This window comes from Rhinolophus sinicus, linkage group LG15 (assembly GCF_036562045.2).
Source record: "Rhinolophus sinicus isolate RSC01 linkage group LG15, ASM3656204v1, whole genome shotgun sequence".
In the NCBI taxonomy this organism is placed as follows: Eukaryota; Metazoa; Chordata; class Mammalia; order Chiroptera; family Rhinolophidae; genus Rhinolophus; species Rhinolophus sinicus.
Window position 1 is genome coordinate 45868539 of NC_133764.1, and position 20284 is coordinate 45888822.

Consider the following 20284-nt stretch of genomic DNA (forward strand, 5'->3'; position numbering starts at 1 on the left):
TGGGAGGGGGGAGAGACAAGTGTTATATTCCAAGGAGAGGGAATGGTGAATGTGGTGGGCCAGCCCTGAGTGGACAAGGGCTTGACCAGCTGGAGTGAGGGGACAGAGGACACTGTAAATAGGAATAAGCAACTTCCCTTTTCTCCCTACCCCTTATGCCCTTATTCCAGCACCTTCACTTTCTGGATCTGGTTCCCACTGAGGAAGGGATGGGGTACAAAAAGACAGACAAAGATGTGAAGCAGCCCCTGCCCCAGGTATAGCCCTCCCTGGGGACAGGTCCAACCACCATGGACACTGAGGAGAAGCTCATTAATTCCTTCAAAGTGTGCCAAGCACCCACCCTGTGCCAGGTGCTATGCCAGGAGCTGGGGATTTGACAGCCAGCAATGCAGATGGTCCCAGCCTTCCAGAACTCACAGTCCCAAGGGGGAGATGTTGGTCAAAATAACCTCATAAAAATATAAACACCAACTCAAGGGTGCTGTGAAAGGGTACACAGCGACCTGGCCTGGTCTGGGGCCCAGAGGAGGTGACTCTGGGGAAGTGACTTTTTTTTGCTGAGAACTACAGGATGGTTAGGAGTTAATTAAGGTGTGTGTTGGTGAGGCAGTGAGGGAGCTGGGGAAGGGAGAACAGCATTCCAGAAACAGCATGTGCAAAGGACCTGAGGCTGGAAGGGTGCCTGGTCCTTAAAGGAACTGGAAGGAGGCCAGGGTAGCTGGAGCACAGAGAAAAGGGGTTTGGTGGGCGTGGAGCCTGGAGGCATGTCCCATAGAGTCTGGTGGTCATAATAGTGAAACAATTAGTTTGGACTATCAGGGTCCCAGATGAGTGAGGGTGCCTTGGAACAGAACGGTGGACATGGTGAAATGGGTGGACTCAGGAGACATTTGGAAAACAAGTTCCACTTTCTAATGGGTGGAGTCTAGGGTTGGGGCTATAACACCTCCCATTTATTAGTTCCCAGAGTGCTTTCCCAGCAATTTTGTCAGGCTGCTATCCCTAGCTTCATTTTGTAACTGAAGAAATAAGGAAACCTGTGTGACCTTGAGGTCACATAGCCAGAAAAGGGCTAGGGCTAATACCAATGGCAAGTGTGACCCTTTCTCCATGTTAGCCTTCTTGGTGCTGGGACAGTGATCTCTCTCACCGGCCTCCTGTGGCTCAGCCCAACATTCCCTATTTAGCACCAGACTACGGGTGGACTGGGGTGGTAAAGGGCTGGGGTGGTGTGTGTGTGTCACACTTATCCCCAGAGGCTGCTCTGCTCTTAAATGCGGTAATGCATGTGCAGTGTGCCTGGCATATAGTAAAGGCTCAACAAATATTAATATGGGGCCAGGCAAACTAGTGAGAGGTAGGATCTAGGGCCAAAGGCAATGCCATCTATCTTGTTCTGACCACAGAGCCCAGCCCAGAAACCATCCCCGCTCCCTCATGAGCAGAAGCCATGAAAAGTTGTTTGTCCCTGCAGACCTACCATACTTTCCACCCTTCCAGCTGCCTCAGGGGCATCATGGGCTGGATTAGGGAGAGATTCAGCTCCTAGGTGGGGTGAAGAGATGACCAGAGCAGGTCAGGCAGGGCCAGGGTGAGGGGGTGGGTGGTTTCAGGGGTGGGGCTGAGAGCCTCTCTCCAGAGAGAGCCCCATGTGCCCTGGGGAAGACTTTTAGAATCTGCTGAGACCTGCCCTGGGAGGGGATGTGGTCTCAGCTTGACTAAGACTGAGCTCTGCCTTGAAAGAAACCAGTGGGTGCACCTGTTGTCTCTGCCCAGGTGGTCAGACAACAGAACTTCTGGACAGGGGTTTGTGGGACCATAGAGAAAACCACTCCCAGAGCTCTCCCCTAGTCTCCTCTGAAATGAGCTTTCCAGTGTGGAGTTGGAGAATGGATATGATAATTTGGGGGAAGAGTCATTGTAGGCATTCTCCTGCTTCCAGGAATGACTGCCCTTAACACAATCTAAGAGTCTCTGCTCTAGTACTCCTTGACCAAATGGAAACCCTTTCTAAGGTCCCACAGTCGCTCTGTCCTTCTGCAGGGGACCCTGCTCCTCTGTACAAGTCGGAGAGGGGTGATCCTGGGGCGTGCCTGGGGGCTGAGGGGCCTGGAGAATACAATGGCAGAGAGGCAGGCAGGGTTGAGGGAATGAGGACAGCCTGCCCACTCTGGGCTGTGAGGGCAATAAGTGTGCCAGACCTGCGCCAGCAGGGGGCTCTGCTGCACATGGGACCTGCCTCCGTCTCGGACAAGACTGCATCTTCAGTGTGTAGGCATGTGTTTCTCAGAGTGTGTGCATGAGATAACAGGAACTTACCTCTGCGTGCACAACCGTGGTGTGTGTGTGTGTGTGTGTGTGTGTGTGTGTGTGTGTGTGTGACGGGTAGTTTGTAAGCATGTGTAGGCTTGGAATAAATGTGTGCTGACTGGGGTCAGCCCTCAGTAGGCAGGAACCCCACATTTAGCCTGGCTTTTGCTGGGAAAACTCTTTCAAGGCCCTGACATTGTAGGATATGGCATCCCAAGAGTTTGGGCCTCCATCAGTCCAGCCTCCGATAGATGTCAGGTCCTCTCAATGCTAAGGACCTACTGTGTGCAAGGTTCAGACTCCCCTGGCAGTCTGAGATCTCCCCTGTGTGGAGACTACTAGAGCCCCAAAGATGACAATAGGGGGTCTGAGAAGGCACAGTGGAGAGGGATGGGAGGGAAGGGTTCACCAGGCAGGAAGGATAACCTCTGTTGGCAGGGCCTGCTCCTGGGCCTCAATGGGAGACCTGTTCCTTTGTTCCATCTTCTTCCAAAAACAATTTTTTTTCTGTTTGAATTCTGACCTTGCCATTTTTTTTATTGTAGCAAAATATATGTAATATAAAATTACCATTTTTTTTTAAAGATTTTATTGGGGAAGGGCAACAGGACTTTATTGGGGGAACTGTGTGTACTTCCAGGACTTTTTTCCAAGTCAAGTTGTTGTCCTTTCAATCTTAGTTGTGGAGGGCGCAGCTCAGCTCCAGGTCCAGTTGCTGTTGCTAGTTGCAGGGGGCACAGTCCACCATCCCTTGCGGGAGTCGAACCGGCAACCTTGTGGTTGAGAGAACACGCTCCAACCAACTGAGCCATCCAAGAGCTCAGTGGCAGCTCAGCTCAAGGTGCCATGTTCAATTTTAGTTGCAGGGGGCGCTGCCCACCATCCCTTGCAGGACTCGAGGAATTGAACTGGCAACCTTGTGGTTGAGAGCCCACTGGCCCATGTGGGAATCGAACCGGCAGCCTTCAGAGTTAGGAACACGGAGCTCTAACCACCTGAGCCACCAGGCTGGCCCTAAAATTACCATTTTTAAGTGTACAATTTGGTGGCATTAAGTATGTTCATCACCATCATTCATCTGCAGAAATTTTTCATCTTCCCAGACTGAAACTCTATGCCCATTAAACATTAACTTCCATTCCCCTTTCCCCCAGCCCCTGGCCGCCACCATTCTATTAATATGTTGTGTCTCTGTGAATCTAGGTATCTTATATTTAGTGGAATCATGCAATATTTGTCCTTTTGTGTCTGGCTTATTTCACTTAGCATAATGTCTTCAAGGTTTATCCATGTTGCAGCAGGTGTCATAATTTCCTTCCTTTTAAAAATTCCATTGTATACTATATTTTGTTTATCCATTTATCTGCTGATGGACATTTGGGTTGTTTCCACCTTTGGGGTGTTGTGAATAATGCTGCTATGAACATGGGTGTACACGTATTTGTTCAAGTCCCTGCTTTCACTTTTGGGTAAATAGCCAGAAGTGGATTCGCTGGATCATAGGGTAACTCTATGTTTAATTTTTTGAGGAACTGCCATGCTGTTTTTCACAGCAACGGGACCATTTTGCATTTCCACCAGCAATGCACAAGGGTTCCAATTTCTCCACATCCTTGCCATCAACGAATAATTGCTGAGAGCCTACTATGTACAAAACACTCTAGTAGCACAAATCCATTTCTCAAAATTCAGTAGCTGTTGTTCTTAGAAAGCGCTCAGCCTAATGGGGGAAACTCAGGCCAGGTCCTTGAGCAGTCTCCAATCTAAGAGGAAAGACACAGGCCATGACCTTTGGGAGACCCTAGATTAATATGGGGCAAAAAAAAACCCAAAACAAAATCCAAGCCCTGCTGTCAGGGAGCTCCCAGTCTGATGGAGGAGGCATAGGCTCTTCCCTTTGGGAAGTTCCCAGACAGGCCCAGAGACCAGAATGAATACGTGGAGGGCATTTACTGAGACATCAAGGGGCTGCTGAGTGGAGTAAAAGGGGGTGGAGAGGGCTTGTGGTGGGCCCTGTCCCATGCTGGCCCACGGTTGCCTAGGCAATGGTCTTGCTGTTTACTTTGTGGCTGGCTCCAGACTCACCCTTTTCTGCAAGTGCTCATTTCCCACCATGAGGAAAGATGCTCATCTTTAGTCTCCCCTCCCTTTGCTGTCCCTGAGGAGGGAACTGGCTCTTTTGCTGGGAGAGGCCCTGCCAGCTTGGCACCTTTGCCAAGTTCCTTCCCTGCTGGGAGCAGGCCCCATCCTGTGGTTTCACGTCGCCCACCCCTTCCCCACTCCCAAAGGGTCTACAAGACAAGGTTCTGGGCCTACCCAAGAGTTGTGATGGAAGTAGGGCTCCTGATGATTCCTTCCTGCTTCGGGGGAATTGGGGCATATAGGAGCCTATAGGGGGCTAGCCGGGGGAGGTGGTGGTGAGGCACATGTGAGTGGGTTCACCTGGCTCTGTGTAGACCTCCGTAAGCATCTGATGTGTCACCGTGTCTTTGTGTACATGTGGCTGAGTTGTCTGCATGTCTCAATGTAAATGTCATTGGGTGTGTGAGAGTATGAATATTCAAAAGACAATAAAACAGCTTGCATTGACCTTGAGGGCATTATGCTAAGTGAAGTAAGTCAGACAGAGAAAAACATACACCATATGATCTCACTTATATGTGGAATCTTTAAAAAAAATGCAAAAAACAAAAAACCCCACCAAGCTCATAGTGGACAGATTGGTGGTTGCCAGAGGTAGGAGTGGGGGTGGGGGTGTTATGGGGCTGGCCAAGTAGGTGAAGGGAATCAGAAGATATAAACTGCCAGTTCTAAAATAATTAAGTCATAGGGATGCAATGTGCAGCATGGTGACTATAATTAATAATACAGCATTGCATATTTGAAATTGCTAAGAGAGTAGATCTTAAACGTTCTCATCACAAGAAAAAAATTCTGCAACTAGATGATGACATTGTTAATCAGACTTACTGTGGTGATAATTTCACAATGTATACACATTTGTTGTACACCTGGAACTTATATAATGTTGTATGTTAATTGTACCTCAACAATTTTTTTTTTTAAACAGGAAAAGAAAAAAAGAACAAGAAACGCTTGTGTTTATTAAATCCCTACTATGTGCTTAGGGCCTGTGCTGAAGACTTTCTTTAATTTGCTTAATTATCCCAATAATCTGTGAGGTGGGAATTAGTGTCCTTCCCAGTTTACTGGTGAGGAACTGAGACTCAAAGAGGATAAGTGACTTGGACAAGGTCTCACAACCAGAAAGTGGTAGAGACGGAACTCAGACCCAGAGTCTGGACTGCAGAGCTCAGGTACTCACCCCTGGGCCACGCTGCCACTGATGACATAGGGGATTCTGTGCTGCTTGGGATCACGTTGGTCCCTCCTTGAGATAACAATGGGATTTCTGGCATCGCAAGTGCTTCCTCCTCCCCTTTCTCTCACCATCCCCTCCCCCAGCCTTCCTTGGCTCTGGCCCAATTTGAGGGCAGGAAGGGAATATCACAACCACCACAACTGAGGGCAAGCTTGGCTCTGGAGAGGGAGAGCACTGGTCTGGAGAGACCCTTTGAACTCTCGCTGTGTGAGAGTACATACCGAGTGTGAGGTCCCCAGGCTCCCGGCGACAAGGGGTTATCTGCACACTGAGGGTGTTGGGGAGACTCAGGCTTGCTGGGCCGGCTCATCAGCTTGGCTTGTTGGGGCATGTCAGGACTGTACACAAATGGTGTCGGGAACCAGGCATCTGAATGGGGCAAAAGGGTGGAGGAGGATTGAGGGGGCGGCCGCCCTTGAGAGGAGACTGGGGCACGGGTCAGAGGCCCAGGCGTGGGCAGGCAAGATGCCTTGGGTATCACATTGCCTGCATGCCTGGGATGGACATGACTGGTGGAGGATTTGCTCTGTCTGGGTGTGATGTGGTGGGGTGGTTATAGATCTGCGTTTGGTGGTGTGCAAGAGGTGTTTAAGTATGGGACCAGTCAAAGCTTCATAAGTACCGGATCATTCTCTTGGGGTAGGGGGCATTATTTGTGTTGTGGTTCGGGGCCAACATTCTGGGAGGAGGCACTAAGCAAACTAGAGGAAGGAAAAGCAGGCAAATTGACCCCAAGTCCCTTTCTCTCACTTCCTGAACCACTTCACCCTTCAAAGTTATCAGTTTCCCTCCTTCTCATATCCCCTGACCGTTGAGACGAGGATGCTCTCCTCTTCCCCAGTTCCTGATTGTCAGGCTGGCCCCTGCAGTCTTGCGCTCCTCCAGCCCAAGCGACCCTTTAGTAAAAGTGAGACTCTGAACTAGTCATTTGTCCTCTTTGAGCCTCTGTTTTTATACCTGAAAAATGGGTATAAAAACAATCCCTGGACATCCAATTCTTAGAGTAGGGGTCAAATAAGATAAAGTGAAAGTGCTTTCAAGCAGTAAAGGATGATTATCTCATTTGGAGAGAAGAAGGCTGGATGCCCTCCCCTTGGCGGTATGGCCCCCAAGATCTGTCCCAAAGACCCTCAGGAAGATAAGGTTGAATGGATTTTGCAAGCTGGTCAAACTAGAGGATGATGGGAGGGACTTCTCAGCGGGGTAATTCCTGACTTGTGGGGAGGAAGCTGGGGAGGGTGTAGGGAAGGAGGACTCACACTAGGCAGGAAGGCTTGGAATAGAATCTCAGCTACGCCTGGTATTTCCCAGCCTTTCGCCCCCTCCCCCACCACCCTCTGGGGCCCACCCCACATTCCTTTCCCAGAGGAAATGGGGGAGGTGGCTGAGAGGCTCCCCAGGCCTGGAGGATCATTTATTCAAACTATGTACAACCTTGGAGGCCCTACTATGTACACCGCCCTCCTGACATCCCTGTAGAGGCACCTGGGGTAGGGTGGGGAAGGTGCAGGTCTGTGTTGGACCAGGCTGTTAACCTCCTTTGTGGAGCCTTGCTGCCTGCCCCTTTCAGGTTAGAGGGCAGGAAATGGACATCATCTATGGCTCATCGTTTCCCAGGTCTCTGCACTGTGGGACACAGAATCCCATGTTGGCCAAGAGATGGGCATGAGGTGGGAGAGTCACTCCATTTCCTCAGAACCAGGGACTGGACTTGCAGCAAGAGAAAAGGAAGTTAGGCAGCTGGAAGGACTGGCTGCTTGCTGAGAGAGGCCAGGCCAGACTCTGGGCGAGGACATCCTCCTGGCCCTTGTTCTCTGCTTGGGGCCTAAAAGTCTGACATGGCTGAGGACACCTTGGTGGTGCTTCTAGCTGGTCTATGAGCACCTGGCCATTGGGGAGCGTGACAGAGAGGCTCAGGGCAGGCAAGGGCAGGAGGGGGCCTGACTCAGATCCTTGGTGTTGTAGTGATTGAGGAGCAGCAGAGGGTGCTTGCTGATGGAGATGTCATGCGTTCTGCTCCCCTGACTGCTGTCCTTTCCCTGCTCTGCCCTTAAGCCCTCCTGACTCAGCGCTGGTGGCAGCCTTGCTTTTCCCGGCTGGCTTCCGCCAGGGTGGGGGTGGGGGTCCAGTCCAGCACAGGGGGCCCAGCAAGCCGCAAACAGGAAACAGGAGAACAAAAACACTCCCTGGTCCCCCCCACGCCTCACCCTTCCTCCTCCCTTCCTTCTCCCTCCCTCTCTCCTACCCACCCCTATGGTCCTCTAGTTTTCCTCCCTCTGTCCCCAGAGCCCCTCCTCTCTCCTCCCTGTGCCCCTCCATGTTGCTCCCCTGCCTCCCCTACCGTCCAGGGCTGTCCTTGTTGGGAACAAGGAACAGGTGGAACAGGTGATGGGATGAGGGAGCCAACTTTTCTGCTCCTATGTCACTTCTGGTAGCTGTTCCCAAGGGCCCAGAACTAGAACTCTTTCTCCTCAGACTCCTAGATTTGGGAGCAGGGTTGAGCTGGACTGCCTTCACCTACCCAGCCCCCAGCCTCCCTTCCCTGGCTGCTGGCTAGAATTTGGGAGTAAGATTCATAGTTGGAGTGAGGGGCTCTGGGCTTGGAGTCCCAGTGCTGCCATAATAAGCTGGGCGCTCTTGGGCCTCAGCTTGCTTCTCTGAAAATTGAGCCATAGCAGTGGCTCCAGGTCACAGTGGGGGTGGGGTGGGGGGGCAGGGTAGGGGGTATGGTGAGAAGCACACTGAACAACTGAACAGTCAAGTGGGGTAGAAATGATGGTGGCGATTAAACACCTACTAGTTAAGGCCTCTGTCCGCTCCCCCGGCCCCCAGTGGGCCTAGGAATGGAGAGAGCCAGGAAGGGGAGGCGGTCAGGGTCTGCCATCAACATGGGCTTCCTGTCTGACTCAAATGAGCACAAGGCCAGGGTGGGGAGGCAGCTTGGAGCCCATTGTCAGCTTGGTGGTGGCCCCAATGGACAGAGTGAATAGGCGGGGGTCCTAGGGAAGAGGGTCAGTCACGGTGGTGGTAGGGACCCCACCTGCAGCCTTAGTGAATATCTGGTGGGTGTTATGAATGTGAGCGCTACACTCTGTGCTGAGCAGTGTGTGTGTGTGTGTGTGTGTGTGTGTGTGGTTTGTGGGTATCTCTGGGGTATGGGTGGGTATGTGGGGGGTCTAGCATGCTTTTAGGTGCACAGTGCGTATGCTTGCAAATGTGTCTCTGTGGGGTGTGTGGTCCATATATGCATGGTGTCCAAAGTGTGTGTGCATACAGAAGGATGTCCGCACACAGTGTGTGTGTGTGAGGGGAATAGTGTGTTGATGTGTGTGTTTCTGTGGGGTATGTGGACAGAGGGAGAGTGAGTGAACGTGTGTATATGTGTGTGTGTCTGGGAGGGTGTGGAGTGTATGGATGTGTGTGTGTAGTGCAGGTCTGTACTGGGTAGGTAGGGTGTGTTTGTGTGTGCATCTATGTGAGGACACGTGTGTGTTTTTCTGGGCACAGGAAGGAGTACCTGTGGGGGCCAGTGCGAGTTTTTGTGTGAGTGGGAGGATGAGGGGGGGTGCGTACCTGTGTACCTGTACAGGGTGTGCAGTGTGTGGCTGTGGAGGCGCTGTGTGTGTGGGTGTGCATGTGTGTGGGATGGGGCGGCCACGCATTGGGGCCGCCCCGGAGGGGGAGGTGTCTGCCCTGCGCGACTCGCTGGCCTGTCCCGGCTCGGCGCCTTCAGCGGAGAGGCGCGGGAGGCGCGGAGCCGCTCTAGCCGTCCTGCCACCGTCTGCGCGGGCTGTCTGTCCCCTCGCGGCCTCTGGGCCCCGGGCCCGTGGCTCCGCGGGGCAGGCGGGGACCCCCGGGGCCCGCCTGCCGCCCGAGGGGACGAGGACGCCGCCCGCGGGGCGCCGAGGAGAGGCCGTGGGCTCCCGTACGGTGCGCCCCGCTCCGGAAGCCAGGCCCGCGGCGGAATGGGGCCGGGGCGGCCGCCGGGCCCAGGGGCCACTACCGGCCACGGCGCTCGAGGGCAGCACTGCGTGGCGCGTGGAGCGCGCGGGGGCCCGGGACTGTCGCTGGGAGCGTGCCGTCGGCGTGGACTGCAGCGCCCCAGAGCCGCGCTGCCTCTGGCTGCCCTACCTCAACCACAGCGACCGCCACGCGAGTGGGTCGCGCCGGGTCAGGGTGAGCACCGAGGGGGTGGGGACCTGGGGCAGGGGCAGGGGCCTGGACAGCCTTCGTGGGAAGCTGTGTGTGTGGAACTGGGCCACCAACTCCCTGCGATCTTTCAGCTGTGTGCGCCCTGCATTCCAGAACCAATGCCCAGGAATGGGGAGTGAGTGAGGAACTGGGGAAATGCCAGTGAGGGTGGTGAGATTGTGGCTGAGAGCTTTTCCAGGGGTGCTGGGTGACAAACCCCAGTCTGAGTGGTGGTCTCCAGTGGGCTCCAGCCTCCGGGTTTACAGGCAGTGGAAGGACGGAAGGGACGAGGGTTGTTTGAAGAGATACTGGAGCATCTAGGATCTTAGAGGGGTTTGGGCTGGCGGGAACCCTGAGCCAGAAGCTGGCAGGGGTGCCACTAAGTAGAGTGGTGGGCACCACCCTGTCCTCCCCCTGGTAGGGGACCTGGGCACAGGGGCACACAAAGGTTTTCTAGTGGGCAAAGGAGGTTGAGGTGGCAGAATGGGCCCCAGCAGGTAGTGAGTGATCTCAGGATAAGAACTGACAGGGCAGGAGTGGGGGGCGGGGTGGAGACAGTGTTTCTGAAGTCCAGGATCGACCAGGCGGGTAGGGCATGAGTCATAGTGGGCGCCATGCCCAGCTGTGCTCCCTGCAACGACCTCTTTATGCTCCTGGGGGATGGGGGGTAGGAGCAGGACTCCTGGGTTCCAGTTCCTGGTGTTGCCAACCCACCACATGTCTAGTTCTGTCTAATTTGTGGCCCTGGGACCGTCTGCCTTTCTCCCAGAATCAGTTGGTATTTCTGGATGTCTCTTTCCTGACGTGAGGATGGGAGCATTTGGAAATAGATCTGGGGCAGGAGAACATTAATCAGTGATGTCCCTGTGTCTCCTGAGCCTCTCCCTCTCCATTCCCTGTCTCTGTGCCTACCTCAGAGAGCAGAATTGGGGGTGCATGTGAGCTGTACCCCTTCCCAATCTAATCACCTTTCTAGTTTTCATTGCTGGCTCCTTCTCTGTTTCTATGTTTAGCACCTTCCTCCCCCTCAAGATGAGAGCAAGACCCAATGTTGTCCCAGGTCAGAGAAGAGGAGAGGAAACATGCATGTATAATAGCATGAAAGATCGAGGTTAAACCTAAGGAAGAACTTCCCACAGGGGAGCTGCCAGATCTGGCTGTTTATGGTGGCTACGGTGTCTCCTCTTCAGATAGGAGTGTGGTAGCCATGGCAGAGGGATTACCACACCGATATTCTCAGGCCTTTAGGTGGAAGGGATGGGGGAAGGGAGACTGGAGGGAAGGGGAAGAGGAAAGGGAGAGGCTGAGATAAGGGTGGGGGCACCAGTGGTGCCTGAGTGAGGAGGGGATTTGAGAGAAGACATTCCCATTGCCCTGGATTACAGGCAGGCCCCCCAGGGGATGTTGCCCCCAGGCAGCTGGCAGCTCCAGGCAGGATGTATGCTGGGGGAGGGGTGGGGGGCTTGCGGGGACCTGTCTCAGCTACTTCTCATCACTGGGGCAGCTGGTGGCTTAAACCTTAATCCAGGACACCAGCAAAACAATGGGCCCTGCAAACAGCCTCAGCTCTGAGCCTGGGTGGAGGACGGGCAGGGGAGGCCACCCACACTGGAGAGGAGCAGGGGCTTCTGGAAGGAGGGGGCAGTGGAGGGTCCCCTGAGGCCCTTTTCTCTCCTTGGCAAGTTCCTTGCCAAGTCAACAGAGATAGGAAATCCAGGGGATTTCAGACCTCAGCAGAATTCCCAGAGTCTTTTCTCCTCTGGGCTCCTCAGACCCCCCAGGATTGTGGGTCTAAGTGGGAGAGTCCAGGCTATCTCCATAGGTGGAAGGAGCTGAGGGGCCATCACTGGACCTCCAGCCCAATGCAGGAATCCCAGCTAAGACCTTTTAGACTGGGGGTCGTCCAGCTTTTGCTTGACCCTTGCAAGGACAAGAGAGCTCACGACTTCATCCAGGTAGTTTTCCACGTGTATATGTCAGAAAGGTCACCTGGCCTGGAGCTTTGCTCAGCCTCTTTGTATCTCCCACCTGGCTGTGTCCCCTGGGGCTGTATGAACCAAACCTTTTGCCTGTTGTATTTTTCTTTAATCTTCCCACCTGATGCAGAAATCCTAGCATAGCACTGGGCACAGGGCCACCTCCCTGCCACCAGATGTCTGAACAGGAGAGTGGATGGATACATGAAGGAACTTCTTAGTATCGCTACATTTGAGTGGCAAATTTGAGCTTTCTCCAACTATTAAATAGGGAAGAAAGGCGAACTTAGTAGTGAAGTGGGAGCTCCTCACCCCAGAACTGGTGGGCTTCTTCCCTTGGCCCCCAGCCCCTCCTTTCTGGTGCCAAGGAGTGAGGGGTTTGGGGACTCTTGAGGGTGGGGGTGGAGGAGCTTCTTGCCCTCTGAGGGGGTAGGTTAGGCTGCCCAAGGTGGTGGCGTAGATTGGCGAGCCTCCCTTAGGGAGGCCTACTGGCTTTTCACTGGGTAGCCTGCCCTTGGCTTCCATCTTCTCCAATTTTCTCTCTGCCTCCCTGTGCACATATCTCTCTGACACCCTCCTGTTACCACTTTCCCCGTCTGTATCCAAGCAAGGTACCTGAAGAGAGCCCTCAGGCGCTGTCCATTTTCTCTCCCTTTTGCATACCTCTGTATCCCCAAAACTTTGTCTTCAGACACCTTCTGCCATGTCATCCTGGGGAATCCCAAGTATTCCAGCGGGTCAGCCAGAGGGCAGTGAAGAGGGTCCCCCCACCCCCGGCCGCCCCGCCCCATACCGGTTCCCTACTCAGTTCCGGTGAACCAGCCAGGCCTCTGGGCTGGGCTCCCGTCTCAGGAAGTCCCTTTAGTTGTCTGATGTCCAATCTACTCCGTCATGGCTCCTGGTACCCCACCTGTTCCTGCTGCTGTTCCTAAAGGATGCGTGTCTGGGCCAGTCTGTCTGTGCATGTGTGTGTCTGTATGTCTAGCATGTGCTGTGTATGAGACTGATTATGTGCGACTGTATGTGTATATGTCTGTGTGTCTATATAGAGTGTGTGTGTGTACTCATCTGTGTGTCTGTGTGTACTCTGCACGTGAGTGTGCTTGTCTGGGTGTTGTAGTATGTTCTATGTGTATGAGTGCCCGTGGATGTGTCTGTGTCAGCATATGTGTGTGTGTCTATCTGCGTGTGTGTGTGTGTGAGATTTTGCAGTGGCAGGAATGAGCTCAGACAGCAGCGGGTGTTCCCGGGCAGGATAGTTGTGTGTCCAGTGCCTGGCATAGAGTAGGTGCTCAGTGAATGCTCATTGAACGGAACTGAACAAACACCTGGCTCACTGCAGTGAGTTATTTCCCTGTAGGCAGAGCCATCACGAGGGGATTGAGGGGGAATAAAGAGGAAAGAAGCTGTTGGGCTGATGAGGGTGAGAGAGGATTGAAGGGCTGAGGAGGAGGTCAGGGGCAGAGCAGGGTGCCTGGGACCCCAGGGCCCAGTGGACCTCCTGCAGTCCCTCTCAGGTACTCTGGGTTGCAGGAAGCAGTGTGCAGACTTTCAGAGTGTGGGCGACACGGCCACTCAGCGCTGTCTCCCTGTGCTCCCACAGCTGCCACTGGGCCCGAGAGATGGGTGCTCTCCTGGGCGCCCCGTCCCCTGGCACGGGCCGAGGACACTGCTGCTGCACAAAAGTCTCCAGGATGGCTTTGGCTTCACCTTGCGTCACTTCATTGTGTACCCACCCGAGTCCGCTGTGCACTGCAGCCTGAAGGTATGCCCAGCTTGCCCACTGCCCTGGCTCATCCTGAGGAAGCCTTGGTGGGGGAGGGGAGATTGCTTTGCACTGTGCCCTCCCTCCAAAGTCCTTCTGTGGCCTGGGGAGGATGGTCACAGAGAGGTGGGTGCAGCCCTGGCTAGGTCATTTGCGGCTTCTCAGGAGAAGGGCCAGTGTGGCTGGTTCAACACAGGGAACCTAGAGATGGGGGAGCCAGACTGTTCACCTACACTCCAGCTCTTGGTCTCTGGAAGGTGAACAACCTTTTTGGAGATATGGTGTCATGGGATCCCTTGTCCACTGGCTGCTTCTCAACTGGGTTTGTTGCTCCCTCCCAGCCTGAGCTCTGTGAGTCCATCCTAACACTCTTCTGGGACCCCTCCGGAAGTGCCCACAGGCCCTTGCTGGCCTCAGCTCTGTGTGCTGGAAAGAGCCCTGGGCTGGGATGAAGGAGACCAGGCTTCTGCCCCTGGTACAACTCCTAACTCACTGTGGATCTCTGGGCTCCATTTGTCCTGCTGTAACTCGAGGGCATTTCTCTACTTGACCCTAAGGATCCTTCCAGCCCTCATATGAATGTCAAGTTCTCTGAGTCCAGGAACCAGGCTGCTTAGCCCAACCCACAGTGTGGGGAGGGGTCCTGACAGTGAAACACGGGTGCAGGAAAACATGAGGAGCCCTAGGCAGGAACCACAACTCCCTAGGAGGGCCCTGCTCCCATCCTTATTTCTCTCCAAGCAGAGGAGACAGATTTATTTTGGAGTCAATGAACCCCGTTCCCCCTTCCCCCCAGGGCTAGGACCAGCCTGCACAACTGTTTGGGGACTCTCCCTTGAGGAGCCTGGTTCCACTTGCCAGAGAACTATGGCACTGGATTTCACTGCCTGTATCTGTTTGCTTGCATGGCTCTTTGTGGGCACATGTGCATGCACGTGTATGCTGGTCATGTATACATATGTGTGTGTATCTAGATGTGTGCATATTGGTGTCTGTAAATACACATCGTGTCCATGGCTGTGCAACTCTCCTAGCCATGTTGGAATCTGGGGGGCCTGCATAAACTATTCTCACTGGCTGCAGCTGTGCTTCTGGGTATAAGTGGGGCTGATGGTATGTGTCCTTATTGCCCAAGGACATGAACCCCCTAATTTGCTGGAATCTCCAGTGTTTCCTTCCAACCTTCCCCAGAATGCCCCTCCTTCCTGGCCCCTGCCAACTTCTCTCAGGGGTCCCTGCTGAGGGGTAACTGGGGCAAAAGCAGCCTGAGTGGTCTAGGCTGGGTGGTGGCCCTGGCTCACACGGGGGCATGGGAAGACCCCAGGGCAGGGAAGATCAGGGACAGGCTGCATCCCCTTTCCAGAACCTGCCCAGGACTGAGAGCCTGCAGGGAGCTCAGCCATCTAAATGCAATTGTCTGTCTCTGCCACCCGCTCGATCTGCTGTCAGCTCATATCAGCGGCCATGTACCCCACATGGGAGGGCGGGGGGGTGGGATTCTCCAGCAGTGCCCAGTGGCCTTCCTGTTCTGGCTGGCATGCCAAAGAGTCCTGGAATCCAGCCATGGTACTGCTACTGAGTCTCTGAGTGGCCCTGGACAAGTCACACCCTATCATCTGTAAAATGGATGCTCTGGAGTAGGCTAGACAAGATGACACAAAGGTCCCATCCTGCTCTCCAGTGCCACATCCTGCTGGCCAGTCGTGTCTCTCTGACTTTCTCCTTTCTCTCATTTCTATTTGCTCTCCAATCCAGTACCCTTCCCCTCACTCACAAGGATGATCCCAGGGGTCTCCCTAATGGGTCTCATTGACATGATTTCTTAGCCCTGCATCTAGATGCCAGAATCCTCTTCCCTAACTGGTATTTTCACATCCACTCTCTCCCACTCAGAAACCATCACTGGCTCCCTCTTTCTCCCCTTTCCAAACTTGAATGCTTTAGTCTGACTTCTGTGGCTTGCTGGTGTTGACTTTCTTTCTCCTTCAGCTCAGCCGAGCCAGTCCTACATACGCTTGCGTATTTCCAACACCAAACGCACCCCTAACCCAGAACACCTCCCAGGCCTTAATCTCCCCTCCCCCAGGGGAGGCTAATCAGTCCTTCCCCTCCCATTCTCTAGAACCGATAGCCACTGTTTGCACTTGTCATGCCTGCTTATCTATGTCCGTCTGGGTCCTCTCTCTGTTAGTGTGTTTGGTTCGAGCTCCCCAAGGGAAAGGGTTGTGGGTCCGCCATTGAATTGGGGGCTTTCAGATGGCTGAGATGCTGATGTGGTGGGATCCGCAGGCGTGAGAGAGAGCTCGTGTCATTGGGGAACCATGCCTGGGACTTGATGTCCCCATAGACAACCCTCCTGCCCCCTCTGAGCGCTCGGCTAGTTGAAGGAAGATAAGAGGGGAGGCTGTTGGGTGGGGGAGCGTGAAGGGGCCCGCCCAAGTGGGGCTGGGCCGCCCCCTGTGCTGCTGAGGGCTGGACTGAGGGTCCACACCCATCTCTCTGTCCCTTGCAGGATGAAGAGAATGGAGGAAGAGGAGGAGGTAAGGAGTGGTGGGGGGCGGGCCCCTGGAGCTGGGGCTGAGCTGGGACTCATCTTCCAGTTTCTGTGTCTCTCCCTCTCCCCTAAGTCAGCCTGGATTTTGCTGTGCCCCCACCGTTGACTGTTGTCCCTGTCTTTGCTCTTCTCTGTGTGGCCACTCTGGACATCTGCTCGCTCACTCTACCTTCCGTTTCTCTTCTCACGTTTGTCTCCCTCTGGTCCTGTCCATTCCACACTAGGGGTGGCATTCTGGGGAGCAGATGGATTTCTAAGACCTGGCCCCTGCCCTGGAGTTACTCCCAGCCTAGACCGAGGCACAGGCAGGGGCTACAGGGCCTGGGGGCTGTTGGTGGGGTGCAGCTGATCAAGGAGTATCCTTGGGGACAGAGACACTAGGGTTGTGTTGGGCATAAGGGGTAGGGGGACCTGAGGTCTTTATCTTTTCAGATGTGAGGCTAACTTTCCTGGCCATCCCAAAGGGCCTCCCCCACACCCCCCACCCCGGCTCCCAGGCTCCCTGGGTTGAAAACAAGGCAGAATTTGAACAAGCAGCCTTCCTTCTCTGCCACTGGGAAGCCATGGAGACACTGTCGTCCTGAGGCCCCATTGCAGAGGCCGGTGGTGAAGGAGGAGCCGGCTGACCTAGAACAGGCCCATTCTCTGGTGGAGATGGAGCAGAGGAGCAGAGCAGAGGGGTGGGTGTTGGGTGTCTGAGCTTCAGGGCCTTTCTTCAGCTCCCCCAGGTCAGCAGGTATAGACATTCTCTGCGTTTGGGGATGTTTCTCCCTGCGATGTATCTTCAGGGATTGATACAGCCTCTTTTATGGCACCCTCTCCTTTGTCTTGTGACTTGTGTGTGTGTATCCGTCCCACTAGACAGGGAGCTAGGAAGGGGAAGAACCATGTCTCTCTGTCCTATTTAGTCTACTTTCTAGCACATGCTGGGATGCAGGAGGCATAGGAGCAACTCTGTGTCTGTGTAAGTTTTCGTCCACGTAGCTTTTCATTCTCCCAGGAGCGTGTTCTGTCTGTCTCTGTGCCCTGTGGACGTGTGGGTCTGTGTTTGTGTCTGTGTGAGTGATCATTCTCTGAGTGTGTGTCCTCTGTGTGTGTAGCTGTGCATGGGTGTGACCTTCAGCAGCCCCCCCCAGCTAACCTGGCTGATGCTCACCAGGACCCTCCCCTCGGCACCGCCTGGAGCCCATGGATACCATCTTTGTCAAGAATGTGAAGGATGACGGCCCTGCCCATAGGGCGGGGCTGCGCACAGGTGAGCTGTCCCAGTTACCGGGCTCATTGCATCCCTCTGGGTCTCTTCTCCCTACCCTCCGGGATTCTTGGATCCAGGTATTGGGGAGGCTCCTGCCCCCCCACTGTCATCCATACTGGATACAGGGGTTCTCAGGTGGGGCTAGTGACACCCCTTGGCCTGCTCACATGTGGCTCTGCCCCTTGTCCCCAGGAGACCGGCTGGTGAAGGTGAATGGGGAGAGTGTCATTGGGAAGACCTACTCCCAGGTCATAGCTCTGATCCAGAACAGGTGAGTGCACCCTGCTTTTCTTCTCCCATATTAGCTCCTGCCCGCTCAGAGTCCCTATACACCCCACCCCTTGGCCCTGGGGGTACCCTGGCGACCAGGATCCCTGTTCTCCCAGACCCTGTTGCCTCAGCTGGGCCTCACCCCCTGCCCTGTCTCTATAGCGATGACACTCTGGAGCTCTCCATCATGCCCAAGGACGAGGACATCCTCCAGCTGGTGAGTCTTGCCCTGCTGTCTGAAGTAGAGGACCCTTGGGGCCTGGGGGCCAGGTACAGCCTTTCTCCTTGGGTCTCCCTCCTGCATCAGCCCTTCCGGGAGGCAGAGAAAAGAGTGGAGGGGGCAGCACCAGCTCAGAATTGCCCAATCATGGATGCCAGGCCCATCCCTGGGCTGGGGCTGGTTGTTGCTTCATTCAGGACTTCTCTGTGTTGGGGGAGGGGGAGGTGCTGGCCTTGGCAGGCAGGATTCCTGCCAGGGTATCTGGAAAGAGGGTGGCCCAGCGGGCCCTGCCAGACTGGCACGTTCTTGTCGATTCCCGTGAGATGCCTGTTCCCTGCACCCCCTCCCTGCCTGGCCCAGAGTGAGTGTCTCCTGTAGCTGCTGTGTTCACACACACACAGCATACCCCACCTCACCCCACTGTCGTGTGCCTTCATTCACAACACACCTCGCACCACTCGACACATAAGCCAAACACGCCGGATACACAGCCATACAACATAACCCTGCAGCAGCCCTTCATCTAGCACACTACACACTGCAGTGCGTGATGCACACATAGTGCACCCCACACATGACACACACATACACATCCCCCTCGGTGCTGCCACCGGCACCCACTGCCACACAAATTCCTTCAAACATCACAGCATACCACGGTCCTCAGCATCTCCGTTCCCCACAACACGACACATACAGTGTGTCACCACACACATACTCGGACTTCTCACCGTCACCATATGAACACTCACTGACGTCACAAACGCTCGCGTTGTCACATGTCTGCCCGCAAGCATCGCAGCATGCGCCAGCCTAACACGGGGCATAAGCACCAGGGTCACGGTGACCAAAGCTCACACAACCCTGATGCACAGGCCACGTACCCCTCCCCCCACAGGTACTTCAGCACACCTAGAACTCAGCACACAGCAGCTACATGGACATTGCATGCCACGTACCCTGCCCTCACATGTGTACCTGTTTACCCCACACACGCATACACACACACACATGCACAGGCACATGCTCTCTCTCTGTGCCCGCCTCCCAGCCCTGACCCAGAGCCCAGTGAGTCCTCTCTGCCCAGTGAGTTCCCTGGTCTCATGGGTCCCAGCCAGATGCCAGCTTGCTTGCCCCCAGTGGCACTGCCCCCCAGGAGAGGGCTAAAGGCCAAGCCCAGGAGGCCCTGAGAGCCGCTGTGCTAGCTTTTGCCCTGCATGTGTTCTCATAATCACTGTAATCATAGTGCCATGCGTGGCGCCATGCCCCTCTGGGAACCTCCACCCCCTGACCTCAATTGTCTCCTTGCCCTTCCTGGGGAGGGGGAGGCAAGGATGGGGGTCCAGAGAGGTAGATGGCTCCCTTCAGGGCTCACAGGCCCTGCCCATACACCTCCCACCCTCCAGGCTGAGGGGAGGCAGGCTATGGGAGGAGGTGACAGGGCAGAACCTAGGGCCTGTCCCCCTGCCCCTGCTTCAGCTGGAGGGGGCATGGGGTAGAGAGGGCAGCACCCTGGAGCTCTGCTACCCAGGCTCGGGTTGGCCGCTCCAGATGTCAGCATCTGGGGGCCTCCGCTGCCCCCGCCCCATCCCCAACAGGCCAGAGGGTGGGGCCCAGGCATTCCTGTGGTTGGGAGCCAAGGCTGGAGGCCAATGGGGCCGCGGCAGCTGCTGACGCCACCGCCGACGCAGCGAGGCCCCTCCACACCCATCCTTTCCTCCCTCCTCCTCCCGCCGGCCGAGAGAGCTGGTGGGGGCCGACGGCAGCCACAGGGAGGGTGGACTGGCAGGGGGGACGAAGGCCGGGGCGGATGCAGTGGTCGGGAGGGGTTAGCGGGGGTGGGAGGAGAGCTGAGGTGGGCGGGATGCTGCCGCCGCCGCTGTGATGCGGGAAGCCCTGCGGGAAGCCCGCGGAGCCGGCAGGATGGCAGGAAGGAGAGGTATGTTGAGTGTCCCTGGCCCCGGGCATATTAGTCCGATGGGGGCTGAGTGTGCAGGGGTGTGGTTTAGCTCTTCCTCCTCACAGGATATGTGTTCCTGGGACTGGAGGTATAGTTATTTGTGTGTGTGTATATTTCATTGTGTTTTACTATGTATGTGTGAGTGTGTCTCTGGGTGTGTATTTTCCTGTATCTCCTGTGGTGTGGTGTGTGCGTGTGTGTGTGTGTGTGTGTGTGTGTGTGTGTGTTTGGTTTCACCCTCCCACCCTTTGATACTGCCCCTTGGGGTAGGCCCCCCCATCCTGGGCAGCCCATCAAGGGCCAGGCTAGGGCAGGGCCACAAGGCCGCTGTCCCTGGGGGCTGCCTCCTTTTTTGGCCTGCCTGGGTGCTGGCCCTGTCAGTCCTCAGCAATGCAGCG

General features: G+C 55.1%; 1 protein-coding gene across 9 annotated transcripts in view; it reads left to right on the forward strand.

The window, feature by feature from the left end:
- The window catches only part of ARHGAP23 (Rho GTPase activating protein 23), a 74730-nt gene that overhangs the window by 18720 nt on the left and 35726 nt on the right, over positions 1-20284 (forward strand). For 2 of the 9 annotated variants that reach the window (XM_074319819.1, XM_074319826.1), the window contains exons 1-6: positions 9326-9871; positions 13466-13627; positions 16140-16167; positions 17341-17436; positions 17629-17707; positions 17869-17923. In XM_074319819.1, the coding sequence (XP_074175920.1) occupies positions 9341-9871; positions 13466-13627; positions 16140-16167; positions 17341-17436; positions 17629-17707; positions 17869-17923 (951 nt within the window). In that variant the 5' untranslated portion in view covers positions 9326-9340. Of the gene's footprint in view, positions 1-9325; positions 9872-13465; positions 13628-16139; positions 16168-17281; positions 17437-17628; positions 17708-17868; positions 17924-19713; positions 19866-20284 lie in introns of those variants that run through there. The other 7 variants (XM_074319821.1, XM_019740567.2, XM_074319824.1 and 4 more) reach the window with 5 other exon arrangements.